At 37.2% G+C, this 19008-nt stretch overlaps 3 protein-coding genes across 3 annotated transcripts in view; 2 read left to right on the forward strand and 1 right to left on the reverse strand.

The window, feature by feature from the left end:
* The window catches only part of LOC131782909 (uncharacterized), a 12261-nt gene extending 10830 nt beyond the window's left edge, over positions 1 to 1431 (forward strand). The window contains exon 12 of the mRNA XM_066173987.1: positions 1 to 1431. This exon is cut by the window's left edge and continues 541 nt beyond it. Within this exon, the coding sequence (XP_066030084.1) occupies positions 1 to 1431 (1431 nt within the window).
* Positions 1432 to 2532: 1101 nt separating this feature from the next.
* On the reverse strand, positions 2533 to 16908 carry LOC131782878 (G-patch domain and KOW motifs-containing protein). The gene is made up of 14 exons (XM_059099619.2): positions 16646 to 16908; positions 16358 to 16485; positions 14984 to 15117; positions 13686 to 13792; positions 13049 to 13172; positions 12727 to 12811; positions 12171 to 12232; positions 11816 to 11875; positions 10448 to 10517; positions 9740 to 9806; positions 9091 to 9250; positions 8717 to 8786; positions 7986 to 8071; positions 2533 to 5894 (listed from the first exon to the last, which is right to left on the reverse strand). Exons 1-14 carry the CDS (start codon positions 16801 to 16803, stop codon positions 5766 to 5768), a joined length of 1440 nt encoding a protein of 479 aa, XP_058955602.2. The 5' UTR covers positions 16804 to 16908; the 3' UTR covers positions 2533 to 5765.
* LOC131782879 (mitochondrial intermembrane space import and assembly protein 40-B-like) lies at positions 16818 to 18997 on the forward strand. The gene is made up of 2 exons (XM_059099620.2): positions 16818 to 16960; positions 17033 to 18997. Exons 1-2 carry the CDS (start codon positions 16939 to 16941, stop codon positions 17473 to 17475), a joined length of 465 nt encoding a protein of 154 aa, XP_058955603.1. The 5' UTR covers positions 16818 to 16938; the 3' UTR covers positions 17476 to 18997.
* The last annotated feature ends 11 nt before the right edge of the window (positions 18998 to 19008 follow it).

Here is a 19008-nt window from a genome sequence, read left to right on the forward strand (position 1 = left end):
ATAAGGAAACTAGCAAACGAGCCTTTGTCTAGCCACAGTGAAGATCCTCAAGTTAGCATGGATCATAGTTACAGAGAACATGATTCATGGTCAACTGTAAATTGGCCACCTCAGTTTTATGAAATGGAGCCATCGTCTCCGCTTTCAACACCTGCATCAGGATTCAGTGATCCTGATTCACTTTTTGGCTCAGTGACAGATGTTACACTGAATTACGGCAACGCTTCAGACACTAGCTTGGATGAGACGGAGTTCAAATCTGTATCTTCGTTCACCCCAGGATTTATTAGGAACCTTTGGCGGGGCTTGTCGTGTGAAAATGAACCCCCAGCTGTACCAATAAGGGATAAGAACAGACAATCTCCCTTAAGCTCAGCTAACGCCTCTCAAGTGAACTTCAATCGCATTAACAAGGAACCCGATCTACCACCATCAACTGCACAATGTTCAGCGCCGTTGTATGAAAGTGAGCCATCCCCTACGTTATCACCACCTGCATCACGAATCAGTGATCTAGATTCACCCGTTGGGTCAGTGACAGATGTAAAACTTAACTACAGCAACGCTTCAGACACCAGCTTCGATGAGACGGAGTTCAAATCTGTGTCTTCGTTCACCCCAAGATCTCTGAGGAACCTTTGGCGGGGCTTGTCGTGTGAAAATGAGCCCTCGGCTGTTCCAACAAGGGATATAACAAAGGAGCCTCCCCCAAGTTCCGTTAAGGTTGCTCGAATTAGCAAGGATCATGGTTACATGCAAGCTGATTCACCATCAAATGTACAATGTTCGACGAAAATGTTTGAAATGGAGGCGTCTTCTCCCTCAGCACCTGCTTCAAGATTCGGTGATGCAGAATTACCCGTTGTGAAAGTGATAGATCCAACATCAAAGTATTCTAACGATTTAGATAAAACCTCTAGTGAGACGGAGATAGAATCTGTGTCTTCGCTTACACCAGAATCCCTAAGAAACCTATGGAGGGGCTTGTCGTATGAAAACAAGCCCCAAGCAACATCAATAAGGGACTCAACAAGAGAGTCATCCTCAAGTCTGTTTAAAGTTTCTCAAGTTGAGTATCCTACTTCACCTTCGACAGTTACGTCCAATGTTGCTGATTTACTCTCTGATTCATTGAGTGATGTAGCAATTAACTATCCACCCAGCTCGCGTAACGTTTCATTGAACTCTATGTCTTCTGTGTCAGTATTTCCAGGAAACCTTTCCACTCGTTCTCGAATCTCAAACCGTACCGAAATCGGTGAACACTCATCCAGGTCGACAGGAGCTTCTGAACTGACACTTCTGCAAAGAGTTTTATCCGCGCTAAGAGCTCCATTCAGGCCTTATGAGACAGCTGAATCGACTATTAATGTACAGTCAAACGACCGAAGAGCCCCTTCTCAATCTTCACATCCGGATGGTACTCTCTGACGTCGTCTGCTCGAAGACGAGGAAAAGTGACTGATTAAATATCTAAGGGTCAATCGTGCCACGGCGTGAACCCTAACGCGGACGGAGCAATACGGACTTCTTTCTTCTACTGGAAGATAATCGAATTGATAGTTACAAATTGAAATTTTCACTTCTAGAAACGCGATATGCAAATATTAGACATTGACGTGAAAATTACTTAAAATTAATCACTGTTTGATGTCTACCATTATTCGCATTTGTTGTTGTTGTTCCTTTTGTTGTTGTTGTTTTTTGTTAGCAGTTATGGGAACTTCTATCTGCTGGTTGACTAAAATGATTAAAATAGATATTTCCTAAAAGCTGCCCGTTAAGATTGAAATCAGTGCCTCTAAAAGTGAGAATGACAGACTTTTGGGAAGGAGACAGGAGGGTCGCCCTAAACTTTACTTTATGACATTTTGATGAGTTTTGTCTTATTTCTCTCCAAGCCGATATCTGCAACAAATCGTAGGCTCCTTGGAGCCATGCTGATGAAAGGTCGGTTAAACTCTAAATTTTTATAATAATGCAACCCCAATTAACATCTCGAGGAGGTCTCCTAGAGCTCTTGCTTCCGAATCATTATTAGTGCCAGATCCCCAGCGAAACTCTCCTCGACTTGTTTCAAACACATCAGTAGGGTGGGGAACGCGCATCCTTATGATGAGGGCCTGCTTGCAAGCCATGTAACTTTAAAAGAATGCATTTATTCGGTCGGTTGTAATAATCTCTGTTTAATGTACTCAGTATTCGGTTGGGATTACTGCCTAGATTTTCCACGATCATATTCTTTCTGCCTGCTGCAAGCAATTGACTGACCAATATGGCATGCTGCGTTCAAACGACCACAATGCTCCAAGGTAATTTGTACCAGTTTCTTGTGCAATTTACGCAGACTAAAGCTATCCACTTTCTCCACAGAGAATACGTTCCCGAACTCTGTTACTTTCTCGCCTAGCATTTAACCATCTATATTTCTCATCGTTCGAGATCCAACAGGTATCGTTTTCATTGTCCTTTTCGACTTTAAAGCCCTTTTTTTCCATACTAGTATTCTGTCACATACCTTTCATTATAGTCTGTGAGGTCTTCCAAGGTTTATTTTCAAAGAGCAAAGGAGGGAAAACCACTTTTCTTCTTTTCTTCATATTAGTTCATTGGAGTTATGAAATAATCCCTTTTCAAGAGTTACCAAATGACAGTTTTCAGTTACTAAACTTCGGACTTAAGTCACCATACTTGCATTTCCTAAATTTAATGAAATAAAAACGGAAGCCACAAACTTCTATTCTGACCAATAGGAAACCTGCCTTTTTCTCTTTTTCTTAACTGACCCTGCCTGTATGCTCATCTTAGAGGGTCCACATTTTAGTTGTAAATAAGCACTCAGATTAAAGATTGACAGTTGTGACGTTTTGATTTTGGCATGCACGTATTGGGGCAGGTCTATCATAAAGAAAGTAAAGTATACTTTGCTTAGTAATACCCCAATGCTTAATTCAACGTCTGTCGACTTAAAATTTAGCTCATTAAAATACATGTCAGTGACTAGAAACCCTATAAAACATGGTTTGACTGAACATGTTTAGCTGGCGTGAATGGGGAATAAGCTCTCATCACGAGGACACACATTCCACGCTCTATAAGCGATACAACCCAACCTAGCAAAACTGAGCCATTTCAAAATGGCAATTCGTCACTAATTGTTTTGGTCTCAGATTCTGTATACTTTACACTTTTTATGTGCAGAATAAGCTATCTTTTGAAAACTACTTCGACACTCTAGGCTATGCTATACAGTTTACATATAACGTCATTTATTAAAAGTTCACAACTTAATAAAATAGACAGTCAAACACTACAGATGGCTACTGATATAGCACAATTTTTAGAGCATTGTAAAGAAGAAGAGGTTTTATAATGACGCTAAAAGGTGATGTTGCAGAATATTTGTCTCGTGCAACAGAAAACCTTGCGCATCCTACATAGTTGTGAGTACCCTGTTCCCAAGAGGAAGTTGATTCAAGAATAAACCAATTGACATTCAACCAATAATTAAATGGCAACAAATAACAATATAAGCACTAATGATGATGATAACAATAATTGTATAATAATAATAATAATAATAATAATTTAAAGGGGCTAGCTTGGAAACCTAATGGTGCCCCTACCTCCGGGCTCCAACAAAGATCACCTAATTGTATGCTTTTAATTTCGCCTGTAAATCATAAATAATTTTCTTCTTTTATTGCAATTCCATTTTTTGAAGATTTTGTTTCAAACAAAACGACATTCTGCGTTTTAGAACATTCATTCATTCATTCATTCAGCTTCTTAATATATTCCATCATTCCTCCGTTCCACCGTTCCATCAATCTATTGAATAACTCATATCATATCTCGCAGGATGTTGCAAAGAACAGGAATAGGGAATGGGAAATAGGAAATGGACAATAAGGAATGATGAATGTGAAATAGGAAATGGACGATAAGGAATGATGAATGGGAAATAGGAAATGGAAGATAAGGAATGATGAATGGGAAAATAAAATGGGAATTTGAAAATGGGAAATAAATTTTTTTAAAATTTGATTTTCATTATGTGGAATAACATTTTTTCAGCGGAGATTATCGATATTTACGCTTTCTTTTAAAAACGTTCAGAGGTAAAATTTACGGAACGGAATAAACTGATGATAACGAAAAAAAGGTACCTGACACCTACAGAATGTTAAAAAACCATATTTTTTTCATTTCCGAAACGAGTGATAGGTTAAACTAAATGTCTTATGATTGATAAGGGGGCTATTTCAATGTTAACTTTAAAACTAAGAAATTGAAAGTTTCAAAGAAGTTAGCTGTTGAGTGCTCGAATTTTTCAGAGTCCGAGTCACTACTCAACTCCGAACAACAAATGAACAGTTGAATATCCATTTGAAGAGGTCTCGTTATATTTTTCAAAAGTGATAGAGTTTGTTTAGTAGAGAAATTTCGATCTGCCAAAGCACTTGCTTCACTTTTCAAGCTAGTGACTGCAGCGAAACTGAAAAATCACATGAAAGAATAATTCTACTTTCACGACCATAAGACGCGCCTAGCAGAAAATGAATCTATCAGGTTTCAAGTGGTACTTTTGCATGAGAATAGGTGGTGAGTATGCAGCCAACTCCTGAACTTTCAAAGGTTTTCCGCAAACATGAGTAATCTTGTCCATAAAGTGCGAAACAACGAGCGGGGAACAAAATTTACCAACAGCTAATCATTCCCTGCAAGGGATGTTCACTTTTCATTCTTGTCTAATACGATTTTATGAATACAAAAAACATGTCCCTTCTTTTTAAAAAAACAAAAAATGCTCAAATGGACGTGGAGCTTGAAAATTAGGGAATATTACTTGGAATAACCTCCTCGATAAGGATCCATCAAATATTTTTCTTGTACACAACCGGTTTAAACGCATCATGTTAACAAATATTTCCCAGCTAAAACTGGGAGATATCCGAAGATATCACCCAAGTGATACTCCCCGATTTTCAAACCTTACGATAAGATTTTGTTTAAAATTTAATTCAAGATGAGAGCGCGTTTCCTTGCTTGTTACGGAAGAAGGGAAATATTTGTTTGTTCATAAAGTCCAACCAGAGAACACTCAAAAGAACACCCTACGCAGAAAACAGTAACAGTAAGTTTTGCATAGATTCTCCGGAACAAACAATTAGTAGCACCGCAAAACATCAGGTTAAAATATTTGGTCAAGATCGGAATCTATCGTTACACTCACTCATTCACTCATCTCTACGACATCTGTGGCTTTGCCTCCTATATAAGACAGTAGTCACAAAAGCTCAGTCTCACGAAGTCATTCTTTGGAATAGCTGCACCCAAGTAAACGTTTTTGGACTAAAACGTCATATTATATCACTTGATCTTCTCCAACGGTTTTGCTCATAATTTTCATTTTATCTTCTGTCGTTATCATTCAATATTCCTCACTGCACTGCCATCCTTGGCTTAACAGCGATCATGGCGATGTATATCACAGACACGTGATGGTGCAGGCAAACCACGCCACGCACCTACTAGATAAACTGTTGTGTCGTGTCAAAAGTACTGCTCTCGCTCCGTGTTCTCATTTGCATTCGTGCATACAGTGGGCCAGTGGGAATTTGTGAAAATCATGTCTTCTGGGATCTTCTGGTTGTAGCTCTCGCAAACCTGCAAGACAGGCCAGCTCAACAGGATTGACGCCTGCTGACAGTAAAATAAACAAATGCTCTGCCGAGCAGGCTGTCTCTGACATTCCTTCAACATCAAAACTCATTACCATCACCAACATGTTCACAAATGTCATCGTAATCCGCTGTAATAATTGACTTGTCCATCAAAAGTTGAATGACAGCGCTGTACTTTGTTGTATTCCGCTCCAGTAACAATGCAAGCTGAATGAAGAACAACGCAGTACGCAAAATTGACAACAATTATAAATGTGCCATTTCTTACAACATGTACTTTTAATAATGCACCAAATAGATGCTGGGGAGATTTCTAGAATTTAGTAACCTACGGACTTTGATCTGATGATGGCATAAATGCTAACTTAAACCAATCAGGGAACAAACAATTCATATCTATGAATTAAGTTACACAGAGGATAGTGGAAATGAGGAAACTGCAAAGTTCAAGAGTTAAAAGTTAGAAGTCATATGACCAAATTAAGCATTCATCCCCATAAGGAATTAAAAACACATTGGTAAGACAAGCTGAACCGGTTTACAGTCAAGTCGCCCGAGAGTCATCTCGCCCGAAACCTGAGTCATGTTGCCCGAACATGAAGCGTTGTTCGTTTGGTATGTACTCGTTTCTTACTCACAGACATTTCGTAAGCTTGGAAAACTCTTTCTTATTTCTTAAAATGCCATGAAGACTTTGACTACACAGAAATCGATTGTATGGTCAGAATTGAAATATGTTTGAGTAACGACTCTAAAAGTGTTGTTCGTTTCTAACAACAGAGGGAAGCGTTGTTCGTTTCTATAACAACAAATGCATGGATGTAGCGTAACATACAAGTAAAGTTCTGTTGTGTCTATTTGTGACTTTCTTAACGATAACAGATGAAAACACCTGGTAAACGCGTTCGACAAGTCGGTAAAAGGTAAAGCGAGTAACATACAAATGAAATTAACTTGTCGCCTTGCGTAAGGTAAGTGTGATATTTTTAAGATAACTGGCTATTGTTTATGCTCGTGACTTTTTTCACAGCAGTAGTCTGATAGCATCATTTCCCTTAGGATCATAATAGGAAAAAATTATGTAGTTGTGCTCTGTTTCCTCTGGCGGTCGCATGTATATTTGATCCGATCAAAGTATATGTGAAAGGGGTAGAGCTAGCTACAATACGAATACAAACTAATCAAAATGAGCATTCATCCTTGCATTGAGTGTGATGATGAAGCTAGAGCACGTCAAGGTTAGAGCGATGATTACGGTCGCTCATAAGGCCTTTCTGACCATATGATCGATGGCTTTGTTAGAAACCAAGAAAAAGTTTCTCAAGCTTACGAAATGTCCGTGAGTAAGAAACGAGTAGGCACCAAACGAACAACGCTTCATTTTTTTTAAATTCATTTAAACGGAGAACGCTTCCCTTAGTTGTTAGAAACGAACCACGCTTTTAAAATCATTACTCAAACATATTTCAATTCCGAACATATAATCGATTTCTGTGTAGTCAAAGTCTTCATGGTATCGTTAGAAACCAAGAAAGAGTTTCTCAGGCTTACGAAACGTCCGTGAGTAAGAAACGATTACATACCAAACGAACAACGCTGTATTTTGTTGTTGGAAACGAACAACGTTTCCCTTTGTTCTTAGGAACGAACAGCGCTTTAAGAATCTTCATGGTATTGTCGGAAACAAAGAGCGCTTTAGTGATAAAAAATTTCTCAACGTTATTGCCTATTTACAGTCTGAAATTCTGATCTTTTTAGTATTTGTTTCTTCGGGCGACTTGACTTTTTTTTTCGGGCGACATTACTAAAATTTCGGGCAACATGACTCAGGTTTCGGGCGACATGACTTCAGGCGAGATGACTCTCGGGCGACTTGACCGGTTACCGCTGCACCACACCTCTGGAACATCTACCCCTGCTATACAGACAATGGACACCAAACTTCAGCCCCACTAAATTAACATAAAGTAAAGTCAACTACTTTCACTGTTACAGACACTTTGATGACTGGGTGATAAGAGTTGGTGTATACGTCATGTTTGTGGCAACACTAACATCAATGCGCTACTTAACAGAGCTAAACCTCACCAAACCTAAAACCTATATACAACACCATATAATTACTGACAACCAAAGGCATAATCACTCTCATGTCCTGCATACAATAAACTCATGATATAATTTGCTTCTGTCCAATAATGACACATGAAGGCTTTTTGAAGGCTTGAAAGACTCAAAAAGAAGTAATTTTTTTGTTTACTTTAGTTAACATAGGGTTGGATTGGGTTAGGAACTAACCTGTCCCTTGGAATCACCTCCAACAACTCGGACATGAGAATCAAGAGTCTTAGGCACAACTGTCTCCAATGCTGATTGTGGTACATCTGAACAAACAAACATAAACATAAGTTAATTATTATGGATTCACTCCTGTAGATTACAAAATAATAGACAATAAACTGAATTCATCACAACAGTAAAGAAACATTGTGGAGAAGGAGACAACTTAAAGTGCTGATGCACCATGCTAGGGATGTCCCACTAATAAAGGTGTGAGAAAAGTATATACAAATATAAAAAATAAAAGTTCTAATTATCCTAAAAAAACATTCCTTTTTAAGGCTGTGGCACTATTTGATTCTCTAACATGATTGGGTAAACTTTTCCATTTATTAATAATTCAGTCTTGATTTTTTTAATTTAGAGCAAAGTCACTTTTTCTCAAGATGTAATTTATATTTCTGTCATACAAAGTAGGAGCTTGTTTGAAATATCTTTGTCATAATGAAGATTAATTACTGGTATATTGAACAAAAAGGTAACATCTCTCATGAGCTTCTTATTAGATTAATGACAATAATTTTAACTTAGATAATCTAGTATCATAATCATCATCAGACTTAGTAATCCCTTGGGTGGCTCTTTGCTGGACAGCCTCTAATTTTACCAATGTTATGTTTAGTATGAGGGTCCGCAGTGACAACTTTTTAGACCAACTTTGTAAATTCTGACTCAGTCTGCACATGTACCTTCAATAAGTCTTCCCTCCTCTGTCTGGCAAACACATTTGTCCCTACTGACTACATCAACAACTTTTACCTACAGAATAAAAGCAAAACTTTGCATAAGATTACAATTATTTATTTCCACCAAAACATAAAATTCAATTAGTTTCAACTCTGTTACTTCTCATCTGAATGTTGAAGAATCTACAAGCAGGAGACTGTACAAAGAGGTAATCACTTGCTTGCCAGGCAACATGTGTGATGATGGACAAAAATATCACACAGTAGGTGGAATGGGTAACAGTATCTATTTATTATTCCTGACTGGTTTTTAAAAAAGCAACTTTACTACTAGTTTGGACATTAAAAAATTCTATGGTTAAAGAAAGACAATAAACCTTTTTGTTGTAATATTTGCCCTTCTTGTAGTTCTTGCTGATGATCCTCACTTTTATTTGTGGATACAGCCAACATTTGATTTGGCTTCCCTTTTGTGAACTGGAATTACTTTTACCTTCTTTGCTCTTCTTGGAATATTTGCTATCTTTGCACTTTTGACTGCAGTTAACCAAGGAAAAATACATTTCAGTCTAAATGCTTAACCTCAATCTCTGTCTCATAATACAATTTCTGTTCTTCTTTAAGTTGCTCTAATATATGATCTCAATAACTACTGATAACTCCCAATGTAGGAGGAGGGGGTGGTGTTACAGAGAGGGGGAAGCCTCTGCTCATTGATGGCTGGTATGCTTGTATAATCATTTGCATTATATTAGGCAGGAGAGGATAAGGAGGTGGCACTTCTCAATGATTGGGGGATGTTTGAAATCAGTCTGCCTTGCGGAAGGTTGAGGTGTGAGTTATGGTGGTGAAGGCTGAATGGAGCATTTCATGGTTTGTTTCTGATTGTAGCCACGTCTGATTGTTACGTACATCTGAAGAGGTTATATTACCTAAAATCACTTTCTAAGCTATTTAAGGGTTATATCTTACAAGTTAAGAGAGAACTGAATACAAGACAATAAACAATTATTAGGATGTTCTAACCTTTCCTGTTCATCATTTCTTGTTCTCTTGTTACTTCTTATTTCGTGTCCATTTTGTTTTAGTTTGTCTAATAGGAACATAAAGACTTAAGTCACATAAACAAATGATTATAAAAAATACCTGATGGTTAGTACTACTTAACTAGTATTATTTCATTTGAGAATTCTTTCAGATATTCTGAATAAGAATAACACACATAGGGAAAGAATTTAGTTTGCCCACATTTCAATTGAGAAACAGAGGGCAGGCAGTTTTTATCAGTTACTCAATTAAAATAGTGTTGCCTGTTAGTTTGTGCATTGCTCTAAGAGATCTCCATATAAATTACACATGTAGGTCTTTCATGGTCTTAAATGCAAGGTCTAATTTGCCTTCAGTTTGTTGGATTTCTAGCCACAGCATGTTAAAAGAGACAAACAAACGAACTACTGTCTTCATTGATTTACTGGCTTGCTTATGATACATGCATACTCAGTCAGCACTCTTTAAGAAGGACAAAGTAGGAACTGAACCTAAATGTCTGTCTTAATAGTGAATCATGACGTTGAAACCACTCTCTACACTGCTTTTCTTTGTAAAAAAATAGCCCTTAATACCCAAATAACACTGAAAAGAAGCAATGTTGCTGATGTAGTTAGAGCTGATGAATGAAAAGTGACCAAAATTTTTTAATCTAGCTCCAGCAAGTAGTGCTATCAAAATTCTCACCTTGTCTTGATAGGGCCCTATATTCAATATCATCTAATAGTCTAGCATTACACTGGTGTAATGTGATATTCTGAAAGAAAAAAGTATTTCACATTTTTAAAGGTAGCTACATCATCCTATATGGTGGGAGATCCCACAACTCATCTTATGAGTTTCTCTAATATTCTACCTCACTTCACCCTCAGATGTGATTAACAAGTAAGTTCTCCTTTTAAAATCATTACATTATCCACTCCAGCAAATAGATTATGCAAATGAACAAGCATTATTATTTGACTATAACTTATTAATGTGTACCAAATTTTCTTGAAAAAAGGGTAAAAGTGAAGAACAGTTCCCAAAAGATACTATCAGCTGTCTGTCGACCAACAGTCAGCCAGTTGGCCGTCTGTCAGCTGACTATCGGCCAACTGTTGGCCGACTGTTGGCCATCTGTCTGCTGACTGTTGGCCAACCATCAGCCAACTGTTGGTCAACCATTGGCTGATAGTCGGCCGACAGTTTTCATAATGTTGCAGACTAAAGTATCAGCCAACCATCAGCCAACAGTTGGCCTTCTGTTGGTAACCTGTCGATGACCTGTTGGTAACGTGTCAGTAAGTTGTGTGCTGAAATGATCACAAACAGTTACTTAATATTTATCACTTCAATGTTGAAACGGGAAAAATTAATCGCAGAGAGATAGTGAGTATGGCTATTGCCTAACTTGCTTGCATTGGCTAGTGAAACATGCCCATATTGGTTCAATTTCATGAATCATTTTCAGTTACTTTCTCTTATCCAGAGTTTTCAAAGCATTTTCGTGTTCTTGGCTGATCGCGGCTTGCTAGCATCCTGGCAGGAATGTGCATGAAGCATGCAGATGGTTTTAAAAGAAAGGCAAAACACTCCTGAATGAAGTCTAATAAAATGCCAAAAAAGGTATACTTTAATATTTTAATTGTCACAATACGCCAAAAAGGGTGATGATCGCGACCTGTCACAAGAAAAGAAAGATTTATCAGACATACATGAAGTATTGTAAACTATGGTTTTACAGTGCATTATGGGGCAATTGAAAAACTTCCTTTTTGCTATTGACCAAACAGGCCTATTTTTGTAAAAATACAAGTTAGGAAGAAGGTAAATACAAAATTGGTGCGTACGGTCTGTTTAACACTGTTGGCCGGCTGTCGATAATGTGGCAGTATCATGTCGGCCGACAGTTGGCCGACAGGTTACCAACAGCTGAACATGGGAGCTATTGTTCACTTTTACCGAAAAAAAAAAGAAAATGTTAAGCTACTGAAAGTGACTTGAATGTAAATCTGATGTTGGGAGTGTAAAGGTAAACCACTGGAGAAGTGAAAACATAAGACAAAGACTAACCTCTTCACTTAAATGAAATTGGATTGTAATTCTTGAGGTATCAACATCTACAGCCACAATCTACAAAACCGAAAAAAAAAAGCATGCTGATTTCTAGTCAAACAGTGTACACTGTACATGAAGAAACTGTTCCTTCAATAAAATTTTTTAGGGGAGTGTCATCCTAAAAATTTCAGTTTTTGGTGACACTCCAGCACCTTATAACAACCTGTGCATATATCCGTAAGAAATCTTCATTATCAGAGACAAGTCAAGAGTTTTATGTCAGTAAAATACTTCAATTCTGATTAAAAAGACTATTGGTCAGTTTTATCAAGATGTGATGATGTTGCAGTGAATAGGACATTTTATTCACCTTTCCACACATATCTTGATGAGGACCTTTCTCGATTATAACTCCTACACCAGGTCTGTAATCTAAGATCAGAAAATATAAACTGTCAAACTCCACACATTAGAATATATTACCTGATATAATATATTACCTGATATGTTACAGAAGTCAGCTTTAGAAAAATATTCATGAAAATTTAATGGAAATTTAATGAAATATTAAAGTAAGAAGAAACATTGTGATGGCTGCTTAACAGTCAAAGGTGACGTCTTTTAAACCAGCCAGATGGCCTACACTACAAAAGCTTAATATTCTTATTTTGATAGCATCAAGTGGCAACAATCATTGCTACTCTTCTTCATTTTTTGCATGTACCACTGTGATTTTGGGAGGTAAAAGTCACTTTGAGCATTGGTGTCAATTTCTGTGAACACAATACAACTACTCTAATCACGATTCCAATCACCATTGTTCAAAACTCAATCTGGATTTGATTGTGCTAGTAGTGGCCAGCAGGCCATTAATTTGTGAATATGCACTGATTACATGCAAGTTTCATCTCTTTCAAAATAATTACCTAAAGATGATTCCTGAGGGAGTGCCTCTCCTACTCCTTTAAAGTGTCTGACACGACCATCCTTTTCTTTAATAGCACCAGAACTCTATTTAAGCACAACATCATATAAATTTCATAGAAGAATTCTATGCCTAGATTATAATTTCTCCTCTGATCGTTTCCTGAACCGTTTATGACAGTTAGTATGACAGATTCAGTGAAGAAAGACCACGAGAAAATTATAAGCAAAAAGTTGGAAGGACTTTCATAGCACTTAATGTGTATTAGAGAAGCCAAAGAGGCTGAAATTCTATCTAAACATAGTATATAAGTAGAACCATACCTTTTCTGTGATTGAGTCTCCTGGTTTCCGCTTCTTCCCAAGTATCACGTCATCCATGACTCTTCTTTCAGCCCCCAGCCCTAAACCCTTAGATCTTGGAATATATTCTATAGGTTCTGCAAACCTAAAATAAATAGTAAGTGAAACATGTCATCGAAGAATAAGTATAATTACAAACCTAAAGGGATTACTGTCAAATTGACTTAATTGTGTTCCAGATTTGCCAAAAGTTCTGAGGAATGGGGTATTTTTGAAATCTGGACATAAGTTTCTAGCAAAGTTTGACATAATTTGGATATGCAGCTGTATGTATCCGTATTGGCCACATCTTATAGTACTTCTGTACATCAGTGACTAAATGCTTTTTGCAACAAAGATACAGGAACATTGACAAGACAGGGGGGATGTTTTCTAAGTTCAAGGTGTAGAATTTTCAGAAGCCTGTTTTTAACTTTCATATTGCATGAGAGCAATTTCTTTCAAAAGGTTTTATCCCCAGATACAGAATTTTAAATCATCTTTAGAAATAATAATAATAATAATAATTATTAATTATAGTAATAATAAGCTACATATACTTTGAAATCACTCACATCTGAACATTTCAAATGTCAATAGGTATGTAGTGTATCATTACCCTTTGTTTGTGCCTCCAATAGCTTCCCCCTTCTTCCACCCCATTCCACGTAGCATGGCTGCTCCAAATGAAGACACAGGCATATCCTCATAGTCTCGCATTGAGCTCTGTGATGAGAAAAAAAAATTAACTCATTGTTGCTATGTACCAGGTAGTTGACACTAGCTGTCAGTGCAGCAAGCTGTATCTATTAATTGGAGGGGAACAGGGGGTGGGAGAGGGCTAATGCTTGTCATCCAGTCTAAAGCCAGTACCCAAAATAAAATTTCACAAGCAAGTAAACAATTTTTCTCAGGCTGAAAAAAACAGCATAATACTGGTGGAATTTGATACCTATGAAAGTTGGTTACACGATAGGTCATGAATGAATTTTTCAGTATCTTGCCGACTGCAACAGTCAAAATTCTTCAGCGAAAAAAGCAAGTCTTGTCAAATGTCATCAGAGGCTGTATTGATCAGCCTCTGTATTTTTCAGTGTGGGAATGAAAAATTAGTCCTTAGAAGACTTTGTTTCTGGCTGAGGTTTTATCAACTAAAACTGTACCAATAACACTGGAGATGGGGAAAAAACCAAGGCACACTTACTAATACATTTTCCTTTGTATCATTTTACTGAAAATGCCCTGCATAAAATGTAGGAAATGGCATTTCCAAAACTCTAAATTTAAAAAAATTCAGGGGGAGCATGCCCCTAACCCCATGCTAGACCCCTAAGTTTGGAGCACCTTTGTTCTCAGTATTTTCTACTTGCTTGTACACCTTTTCAAAAGACCTCATACAATGCCTTTGGTTTCAAGTAAGATTTCAACGGCTCAACTGAAAGGACTCTTAACTTCACATTTGGCTTTTCTGTTTCTAAGGTGTTATTACTGGCCAAATGGTCCTTTGAAAGAAGTCAAACTTGGAGCCCTGACTTTCCCTCAAACAAGTGGATGGATCATGCACCCCTAGACCTCTAAAACATTTTATGATTTATATGTAAATGCAATGTCCAGACAACGTCCCCCTACATGGTGCTTATATTTGGCAACACTTAACACCAAAACATTTGTAAGAAGATATTGTTTTTCTCATATTCCCTGCATGTTTCATAGGCTTGCACCTAGTACTAAAGAATACATGCTGCACACTTTTAAAACTGCTGTACAGGTTAATATTGAAAATTGTTCTATATAATTATTGTGCGCTAGGAGAAGGCTACTGATCAAGTTACAACACATAATTATGCTTCTTGACAAAGGATAGAAAAATAATTTGTCAGTCTTCATATACCCTTTAGGAAACCTATCAATACTAACTTGTTCAGGCCGTAATGCGATGTCCAGTTTCTCATTCTTTTCATATCCTTCAATGTCAGGTAAAGGATTTTTCATCAACAGTGGAATGCTTACATTTTCATTTTCATTACCTTCAGTATCATCTCCAGAAACAGCTGCATTTGAAAGAGTATAAAAAATCTGGTCAAATAACTGATACACATGCATAACATGTTTTGATTGCCTGAAAATCTTATGGACAGTCATTTGTGCTTGTTTCAAAAATGACAGAGCTGTATGAAGGGACAGGTATTTAACATCCTTTAGATGGTGTTTGTTTCTTTTTGCATGTCTACACTTGTTACATGTCTACTCTGTGAGGGTAAAAATCTGAAAACAAAGCTTTCAATCCCCAGGAACTTGGCCAAAACATGATTTAAAGGCTATTTTATGGCTATTCTTCTTTGAAAATATAAAACAGAGCAAATAAAATTTTCTCATACCAGAATACAATTGACAGTAGAATTGTTAAGGTTACTCCCCACCTTCTTGGGTGTCCTTAATGAAAAAACTTGTATACACAGTAGTTTCACTAAATCCTAGCAAACCATATATACTTTGGAAGAAAGCCTAATAACTGCAATTTGCAATAAAAATATAATTTAAGGGACTTTTCTTTAAGGGAGTGTCAGGAGCTGGTAAGACGTGAAACAACTGAAGGTTCTTATTTATTGGGTATTGGACACCACAGCACGAGCAAAATGGCTGCACAGTCTCATTCACAAGGCATCGATCAACAAAAGTATATCAGGCTTTTCTGATATTCTGATTGGTTGTCTAGATATTGGCATCTAAAGTTGGAAAAGCTAGAAATACACGAGTTGTGTTGCATAAATGGATGCCATGGGACAAATATTTCAAATATCAAAATTTCCTGACACACTTTCCTTTGTCATTATTCCTAGGATGTTTTGGTGAAGTTTCATGAAAATTGGTCAAATCAATGTACCCTATAAATTCGCTCAAAGTGGTTGTATTCCTTCCTAAATCAAATGTAAGATTTTAGATTGCTTCATGAGCAAAGATTTTTCCATAAACAAAGAGCTTCCACTAGTGAATTTTGTAAAGTGCATGATGTAAACAAAATATAGAAGTAACATGAAAATCGAGCCCAAACATGAGCGGTTGCCGCGAAAATTCCCTCAGGGAATTCGCCCAGGCCTGAGATTTATTAGCTTTTATTTAAAAATACGTTTTTCTAAATAACTCGGCTGCTCTTAAAGATTTCAGAATTTTTTTTTAATGGGAACGTTAGGTTGAATGCTTGAATTCAGTTTTATCAGATAAAAGAAAAATCTATTTTTTCGGCCTCTGAAGGTGGGAAGTAACCTTAAAGTTCTACACCGTTTGTTTCACCTTTTAAAAGTTCCTCAGCAGCTTGTCTATCCAAACTGTCCACAAACTTGGCATCTTCTGGAAGAATCCATCGATTTTTGGTTTTGCAAGGAATAACTTTCTCTTTTGGTTTCTCCTCAGGTTTGATACTTAAAAATAGCAAAACGACTAATCAATTGTTTTAATTGTTGTTGTTTTTTTAACTGCATATTCAAATTATCGTCAACTCTGTTCATGATTGAATATTTCAGAATAATTGATTACATGAAGACAGATGAAGATGTTGTAATTGTCAAATGTTGAGTTTACCTTTTCAGTTCTTTCCCCTCAGCAGCATTAATGTAATCAGTTTCTTCCTTTTTAGCCTTAGCATCATCTGAATTTAAGGCATTTTTTTCGGACTTGTTTTTTGTAGAAACCTTCTTGGAAAAAGAAAACGATACACCTTTCTTTCGACTATCCGCCATGTTCCTTGCATTCTTACATTAACCTTCATATTTGCCTACTCATTTTATAACGGAGGTGTACTGGAATCGAATCGCACATGGCATATTTCCATATTTCCTGGCGTAACTTCGTAGCCGACTCCATCCTCCAAAATTATGTCTTACTGCAGAGAAGAGGGTAAGAAAGTGTTGTCATGAATTTAAAATAATTATTTAATAAATATCTAGTAACTCGTATTTCTAATCGTAGGTAAAGATAAAGTGATTTTCGTGACTGAGGAAGACCATGCGACCCCAAGCTCTGTGACATTGGGCGAAGATGACGAAGAAGAATTAGAAGGTCTGATCACAGAAAGCGGCGAAATAAACTGGGATTGCCCTTGTTTGCAGGGAATGGCATACGGGCCTTGCGGAGAACAATTCAAAGCAGCATTCTCATGCTTTCATTACAGCGAAGCGGATCCAAAGGGTTCTGACTGTATTCCACAGTTTCGTGACATGCAGGAGTGTTTTGTGAAGTTTCCTCAAATTTATGGAAAAGATGATGAATTTGATGAAGAAGATGACTCGATAAACATGAAATTAGAAACTGAAAAGACTATTAATGGACAAGAAAATACCATGTTGTCCGAAGAAAATTACTCAGCGCTGGTTTCTGTTGATAGTTCCGATGCAAACTCAACTTCAAGCTGACCATTCTTATCTAATGGCTGTTTTTAATAGTTTGTATTCCACATTGGTGGGAGGAAGTTGTTGTAACAATGTTTTTGAATTTCACACTCCTTTGATGCCATCAAAATAGTGTTGTCACACGTGTGTTCATTTGCAAGTTTATTATTTATTTAGGTACCAAGAAGTTACAATCTCTAACGCCTTTTTCCATGTTAGCAGTCCCCATCCCCTATCCAAGACTACGTGGAAAGATGATCAAAGGGGATAAGATTCTAAAGAAACTGTGGTGTGGCATCCAAGGGGTTATAACAAGATAATTTGATTTTATCAGTGGAGTTGGTAATGCAAACTGGCCATAGTAAAGAGTTTCTAAAGCTGACACTTCAAGCATTAGCCCTAGGGGAAAAGCAAATGGTTGGGTGACGATACCTTGGCTTAGGGTCAGATTGCACTATAAATATTTCCTACACATTGAGGGATCTGCAGTGAATAGCTTACTCAACAGGATATTGTGTGTCCACAGCCTTATGCACCACCTAGCATTTAATTGTTTTTTTTGGAACTCACCATGCATGGTTGTAGTGCTGACTGTTGCATGCAGTGCTGTGAAACTGGTGCATACAAAATCAGATTGCTTTAGATAAGCCTGGTGCATATGCTTTCCCAACAAGACTGTCTCAGGGAGTTGTCCACAAGCATGATGCCCCATGCAGTGACAATTAAGCATGCCCACACAAATTTCTTTTCAAACAATGGTGCACCAGTGTGTCCCTCAACAGTAGTATTCTTCTGTTGTTTGATCTCTAAAATGATGTCAGTGAAGGGAGAGTGTTTTTATATAAACCAAAAATTAACATTAATTTTATAAAAAGAGGAACCATTGAAAGTTATGATCTGAACCAAGATAGAGTGATGAGTCCATGGCTCTAACACCACAATTGATACCAAAATTGGAAAACATACTTGCAAGTGCAGAAACTGATGACAAAGATGACCAAAACTGCAAGTGAAAAAAACACATTATGCTACCTTGTATAGGTATAGATTGAAAACGGGCAAGGTTGTAAAAATCATCACCACTCTCACATTGAATCAAATATTTAACCCCCAAAACCATACACTGATGAAGAATTCATACCCCTTAGGACCTAACAAAATCAACTAAAAGGGCTGTTTTTGATTTGAGTTGCACATCATTCTTGCCAAGCTCTATGTAGTATGACTTGTGGTGTAGTATGACTTGTGGTGTACCATCTTCTCCTACCCTCAGGCCACACCTGCACATTCTTGTCACTCTTCTCTTTACTATTCTAGTGTTATTGACCAGGATAATTTGTTAAACAGTAAAGAGCTACAGTCGATCATCATTTTCTCTAATCTTATGAGTTTTATGTTTGATTTGGCCATGATAATAAACCAGTGAAGTGATATAGTAATTCATCATTTCACAGGTTTGAGAACCAACAAAGTGACCAGCTCCCAGTTTGCTTGCTAGCTCAGTTGGTGGTAAGAGTAAAGCACCAGTATTACAGAGTTCATGGGTACAATTCCTGT

This window comes from Pocillopora verrucosa, chromosome 11 (assembly GCF_036669915.1).
Source record: "Pocillopora verrucosa isolate sample1 chromosome 11, ASM3666991v2, whole genome shotgun sequence".
NCBI lineage: Eukaryota > Metazoa > Cnidaria > Anthozoa > Scleractinia > Pocilloporidae > Pocillopora > Pocillopora verrucosa.